The sequence below is a fragment of the Cyprinodon tularosa genome, unplaced genomic scaffold (genome assembly GCF_016077235.1).
Source record: "Cyprinodon tularosa strain WSP-4 unplaced genomic scaffold, ASM1607723v1 ctg903, whole genome shotgun sequence".
Classification (NCBI taxonomy): domain Eukaryota; kingdom Metazoa; phylum Chordata; class Actinopteri; order Cyprinodontiformes; family Cyprinodontidae; genus Cyprinodon; species Cyprinodon tularosa.
In genome coordinates this window covers 1-7187 of record NW_024039678.1, presented here as the reverse complement: position 1 = coordinate 7187, position 7187 = coordinate 1, and the positions used below count along the sequence as shown (strand labels likewise).

Below are 7187 nucleotides of genomic sequence, written 5' to 3'. Positions count from 1 at the left end.
TTGGGGAGTTGTGGGCTGTCATCGTGCGGCGCCGAGGGAGCAATCGGGGGTTAAGGGGGTTTTGCTCAGGGAGCCAGAGTGGCAGTGTGTGTGAGTGGGGCTCGAACTCAGAACCTCTGGATTCCAAGCTGTAGACGCTAACCACTAGGCCAACAATTCCCTTAATGAATAGATGGGTGGATTATTAACATTTTGCAAAGACAGTCTCCTCAGAATCACAATAGTTTTGTTTTAATTATAAAAAAGCCACCAATATCAGTACAAAGACAGAGTGGAGAGACAGAAGAATCTACATGGTGCAATCTATGCACAAACATTGGTCTTGAAATGTACCACTTCATGTGTACAGGGGGCGATTACTTTCACAGGGAGAAGCAACTGTTTTAAACCGGTTTGTAATAGAAGTAGTGAATAGGTGATGACTGTCTTCTTGTAAACAAGACATTCAGAAAAATTATAGAGATAGTCAGCCAGGATAAGTCGCCTGTTTGTCTTTGCCACACCCTTCCTCTTTCACTGAGTCATGTTTCTGCTTTTGAAAGCACCGTAGAGAGCCCTCCCACAGTGCAGGAAGTAATGTAACTTTCAGAGGCAAACAGGAAGAACTGTGGAGTGCTCGACTGCAAGGTTTCAATTTGACCCAATGCTAACAGTACCTGGAAATCTGCTGACTACTCCCTGCAGGTAAAATGCATTTTTACTTCTGTTCCTCTCTAACATAGAGAGTAGACTACTCAACTAAGTTCCTTTGATGTAAACTCAGTATTGTTCTTGAATTTCCCTTCATCAAGTTTGACTAAACAAATTCATTCTGATCAGGAAGATTGTCCCACCTCACCAAATTACCTTCATAAGAGTGGTAAAAACAAGCTTTCATGAGCTGTTTCCTTTTGGCAACTGCTCAAAACAGAAGATCATTAACAAAGCAAGATTTTGGTGAAATAAATATGTAGCTGCAACAAAGAGAGGCAAGAACGACATCAGAGAAAACAGGAGCTGAAATTATGACTTAAAATCAACTTTCCACGAATTAATTTGGGCAATTGATGTCAGACGGAAGTGATTTGGATTTAAAATAGGAAGTGAAAGGAAAATGTTTGATAAAAGTGAAATATAAAATATTGTGAAAATGTAAGAACCCAATTTTCAATAATAAGTTTGCAAATGATCACTATTCAATCAGTGGCTTTTTCAACATTCTCAAAATCACAACTGAATACATAAAAAACACAAAATACATCATCTTATATAGCAAACTTTATACACTTTACCTTTTTCAAATTTGGACAATAATCAAGTGCCTTTTAATTTAATGTAAGTCATTAATATATTGACTACTTGACAGTTATTTAGGCCACAAACAGTGGTGCCAACAGGGCTGGCCAGGGCATTGCACATGGTGGCACCCTCATTGGCCACCCTCATTGGCCACTCCACTGGCCACCAGTGTTGGGCACGTTACTTTGAAAAAGTAATTAGTTATAGTTACTAGTTACTTCTCCCAAAAAGTAACTGAGTTACTAACTGAGTTACTCCACAATAAAGGTAACTAGTTACTAGTAAAAGTAACTATTGCGTTACATTTGCGTTTCTCGCCTCCGTAAACCTCACCACTCAGCCCCCACCTTCTCGCCGTGTGTTTCCAAAGCCAGCTGAATAGAGCGGATGACAAAGACAAGAACCTGCAGAGAGTTTAGCATTTATTGCAACTCAACGTAAATGACATCAGGGGAAGATAGCGATGTGACGGTTTTTAACAGGGCATTCAGATCTGGTGAGTATATGAAATTAATAACTGGGGATGTCTAATTCTGAAATCCTGTGTGTTTGTGTTGTTATAGATACTGCAATATCTGTCTGTCTGTCTATCTATCTATCTATCTATCTATCTATCTATCTATCTATCTATCTATCTATCTAGATCTATACTCTGTGTGTGACATAAAATATGGATCTCCATCCCTGCCACAAAGGCCATCAAATAATGTTTAAAATAAAAAATACAGTCGGTTGAAAAGGCAGAGTATCCATCCATCCATCCATCCATCCATCCATCCATCCATCCATCCATCCATCCATCCATCCATCCATCCATCCATCCATCCATCCATCCATCCATCCATCCATCCATCCATCCATCCATCCAGATTTCTCCCTTTCTCCATATAGGCTATCATTTCTGGCTGTTGTCAGGTTCATTTGATCGTTCACGCTCTCGATAGTTCTCCTGTTGCGCGCTTTTAGCAAGCATGCACGTTTCCTGTCGCTTGCGCGGTGAATCGTGCCGCCTGCGCTGTGCGGAGATGCAGGGGAAACCGTATCTGATGGGGAAACGCAGCTCGACGTAACACCAGTATTTCCATATGGAAAACGCTGTTTTGCTGCTGGAGTCATCCCCACTCTCCATCTCTGTGTGTGTGCTGTACGTTAACACTCACCAGCAGAAACACCCACCTAACCAACTGACAGACGGAATCTCACTATTCAGCCATTCTCATCCTCCCCTCTCTCATGACAAGGCGCGCACGAGTCCTATCATGAAAAAAGGTTCATTGTGAGACGAGTTACGCGCAGTAACGGGGTGTCTGCAATGGTAACTGCGTTATAGTTACAGTCAAAGTAATTAGTTAGATTACTCGTTACTAAAACAACGTAACGGCGTTAGTAACGCCGTTAGTCCCATCACTGCTGGCCACCCCACTGGCCAGTGTAAACTGTAGCAGCATCAGTTTAGCATTTCCTCCCTTTCTGCACTGCCAGCAATGTAACATTAAACATCACACAATAAACCAAGATCTGAGGAGGTGTTTTTTTAGTAGATTCAAACACTGAAAGTATGGTTTACAGTTTCAATGGCCACCCCAAAATTTTTGGTGGCCCCATCTGTCCCCCCATGAAACATTTCTGTAGGCGCCACTGCTCTACAAACTATGGAAACATTAAATTCAATGGTACTTTTAATTATTAATTACAACATTCAATTATCCATTTATTTATTCGGTATTACAATTATTCAAAACATCCTTAAACAAATGAGTGTAAAGTGTTTTGTTCACGGGCCCTGTTTAGATCCGTTTAGACAAAGTTGGAAAAACTGTAAATGCAAACACATGTAAAACCTGCTTAGACTGAGCCCTGTGGAAGAGGGGCAAAGATTAACTCGTACCACTACTGGATCAGATGGAGCATGGATCAGTTAACCATGCCAAGCTTTTTGGACCATTTACACATCACACGGTTACTCTCCTCCTATCGGTGGCCCGCGATACCACAGCTCTCAAGGCAGGAGTTATGCGAACAAAAATGGCGGCACACATAACGTTCAAGAATTTATGTTTGTTTATATTAGTGATATTTCTCTCTATGCTGGAGGTTCCTTTCTGTTATCATCCTGACTGGATGATCTGGTGAACTGGAGAGAGCCTTGAGATGACATGTGTTGTGAATTGGCGCTATAGAAATATAACTGAATAGAATTGAATTTTGTTGTTTGCGGAGAAGGTATTCTTTAATCGGCAGTCAGCTTTTTGGGAAGTGGATGAGACAAACAACAGTCTACGCTGTAGGTCTTGGCAGGAGGGAGCAAGCAGAACTACATCATCCGCAAAAAGCAGGGACGAGATCCGCTGGTCCCCAAACCAGACCCCCTCCGGTCCTTGGCTGCGCCTAGAAATCCTGTCCATAAAAGTTATGAACAGGACCGGTGACAGAGGGCAGCCCTGTCGGAGTCCAACATGCACTGGGAACAGGTCCGACTTAATGCCGGCAATGCGAACCAGACTCCTGCTCCGCCTATACAGAGAACGGATGGCCCCTAATAAAGGGCCCCGACTCCATACTCCTGTGGGGGGGGCTCTAGGAGTATGGAGTGATTCAACTGATTTTGCCTTAATCAGTAAAAAAATAAAACCAATAATTTTCTTTGTGATCACTGAGTCTGGGAGCGGCCATTTTTTCCCAAATATAGTACCATCTCCCTCCTGCCATCTTCTGGCAGTGATGTCACGGTGTGGTAAGCCTAGCGCCATTCTCCCCGATTTACAAGCAGAATCAATGGGAACTACTAGACACATCGGCAATCAACAACAATTATTGAAGATTTCCAGAGGACTTCACCATTGAAATTCACTAGAGCTATAGTGAAACTGACAATGCCCACGTGCATGGCAGCTGGATTAGAGTTGTTTCCCCTTTCTGATTCCTGATCCTCCACGGACGGGTTCGTCGTTGGATTGCCAACTTGAAGAGGGAGGATTTGCCATCGAACTTCTGTCCAGAGAAAAAACACGTAATATGTAGCCAACATTTGGAAGAAGAATGTTTTCAAGATGACTTGGATAATAGCGCGTTGTGACAAACACCAGATACAGCACTGGGACTTGATCAACACCCGATACCGCACCGTGACGTCACAAACCAGTAGGTGGCAGTAGTGTTCTTTGACAAACATGGATGCCTCCAGCAAAGCACATTCACATGAAAATTACTTTGAATTTAAAACACTGATGATTTATTGAACAGGATGGAATAATTTTATATTTAAAGTACTTTCTGACTGCGATGGACTGGAGACCTGTCCAGGGTGGACCCCACCTCTCGCCTGTAGACAGCTGGACCCTGTTTGGGATAAGCGTGACATAAAATGGATGGATGGAAGTACCTTCAGAAGTTTGAATTCTGAATATGACCGGACCTCTCAACCCCCAGTCTGTCATGGCTGAACTTTCACAATGAGCCTGGTTCTGATGGGGGTTTGTTCCTTTAAAGAGGAGGTTTCTTCTGGATGTATGTGATCTGGGAGTCAGTGATACAATGCCATAGAATGTGAAGCAGGAAGGACTTCTGCAAGGTCAATGACTCCAGTCTGCTGGGTTTCGTTGCATAGAAAACCTTTTTTGACTCAGTTGGTTTCTTAGGTCAGATGGAATGTATGTGCTGGAATTTACTAGTCCAGCACATACATTTGTGCTTAATTTAATTCAATCACATGTTTGTCAAGCGCCTGGAGACAATATGTGTTATAAATTGTGGCTAAACTAAAATGTATTGTAAACTATATGTCCTCTGAATTTTCAGTTGATCATGGACTTCGTGGATCCCATCCTGTCAGTTGCTGAAAGGATCTACACGCTGGTGGAAAAAGTTAAGGCCAATAAAAAGCGTTGCTCTCGTGTTGTGAAGCGCGTAAAGGCCTTGGAGGGCCTGGTAAAATCAATCAAACAGAGAGATGCAGTCGATCGCTCTGCTGAGGTGGAGAACGCCCTGAGAGGTCTGTCATTCACTCTCAAATCCGCTCAGGAGCTCATTGAGAAATACACTTCGGCAAACTTGGTGAAGCGTATCCTGAAGTCAAGCAGCCATGGAGATGAATTTAACAGCGTGAATGAACGACTCAATGATGCCTTCTCAAGCCTGTCATTAGCTCTGCAGTTAGAGCATGGAAACGAAGTCTTCAAGGTGTTTGATCTGATATCCAGGCAGAAGGAAGATGAAGACGACAGCAAGGAAGATGATGCGGAATTAAAGAGAAGTAAGAAAAAACAGACATTATTCAAATGACTTTGCTCATATACACAGTGATTATATGTAAAATAAAAACAATACATGTTTAATTTGGAGAATATCATGGCTGGGATAGAAACTTAGAGCATTTTAAAGGATCATTTTATCTGATTAATTTTCTCATCACTTTTAGAGATGCTAAAGAAAGACTTATCATCAAGAAAATCATTAATTCACTGACAGTTTTGTGAAAGCAGATTGAACCGTCTCCTGTTGCCTTCTGTCTTTAGCTTGTTGACGATAATCATGTAATAAGATGCTTGTGTAAATTCTCAGTCATCTGGGTCATGGCGGACAGCAGGTGGTCATGGCAACAAAAAAACAAACAAAACAGGCGTAAATTGGAAGGCCGTGTTCCTTCTGGGATTAAATGAGAAACGTTTATATTTTTAATTAAACTGATCAATTTTTAACCTGATCAGACTTTTAGTCACGTTTGATTTTTCTGTCCTCAGTGCTGAAGGAATACGGGGAATACGTGGAGACCATGCAAAGAGATCTTGAAGATATCAAATCCAATGTAATAAAAATCGTGGAGATGTGTGAGTATGGGGCATCATTTCTACAATCCTTGTTAAAACACCAGTTTCCCCAGGTTTTATTCTGTTACTACTGTCCCTGAAAAACTTTCCAGATATAAAGAGATTTCTGGAGACCCCCTAACAACTATTTCCATCTGTTTTACATTTTTTAATTAAGACAGGGCAAAGCAAGTTGAGTTATACAGCACATTTCAGCAGCACGACATCTGGATCAGCTGTCTGATCTATTTCCTATAGTTCTAGTGAGGACGCAGGCAGCAGCGTCTGGATCAGCTGTCTGATCTACTTTCTATAGTTCTAGTGAGGACGCAGGCAGCAGCTTCTTGATCAGCTGTCTGATCTACTTTCAATAGTTCTAGTGAGGACGCAGGCAGCAGCATCTGGATCAGCTGTCTGATCTACTTTCTATAGTTCTAGTGAGGACGCAGGCAGCAGCATCTGGATCAGCTGTCTGATCTACTTTCTATAGTTCTAGTGAGGAGGCAGGCAGCAGCTTCTTGATCAGCTGTCTGATCTACTTTCAATAGTTCTAGTGAGGACGCATGCAGCAGCGTCTGGATCAGCTGTCTGATCTACTTTCTATAATTCTAGTGAGGACGCAGACAGCAGCGTCTGGATCAGCTGTCTGATCTACTTTCTATAGTTCTAGTGAGGACGCAGGCAGCAGCATCTGGATCAGCTGTCTGATCTACTTTCTATATTTCTAGTGAGGACGCAGGCAGCAGCATCTGGATCAGCTGTCTGTATCTACTTTCTATAGTTCTAGTGTAGGATAGCAGGCAGCAGCTTCTTGATCAGCTGTCTGATCTACTTTCAATAGTTCTAGTGAGGACGCAGGCAGCCAGCATCTGGATCAGTCTGTCTGATCTACTTTCTATAGTTCTAGTGAGGAGGCAGGCAGCAGCTTCTTGATCAGCTGTCTGAAACTACTTTCAATAGTTTCCTAGTGAGGAAAGCATGCAGCAGCGTCTGGCTCAGCTGTCTGATTCTACTTCAAAATTCTAGTGGGACCAGGGGCGCATCCGGATCGCTGTCTGACACTTTCAATAGTTTTTTAGTGAGGGCGCACAGCGCATATCACGG

General features: G+C 42.5%; 1 protein-coding gene across 1 annotated transcript; it reads left to right on the top strand.

The window, feature by feature from the left end:
* Positions 1-571: 571 nt before the first annotated feature.
* Positions 572-6115, top strand: LOC119776062 (mixed lineage kinase domain-like protein; the record flags this gene model as incomplete). Its single annotated transcript, XM_038274279.1, has 3 exons — positions 572-684; positions 5077-5530; positions 6018-6115. Coding segments are annotated over exons 2-3 (546 nt in total), but the record flags the coding sequence as incomplete, so codon positions are not given.
* Positions 6116-7187: the final 1072 nt, after the last annotated feature.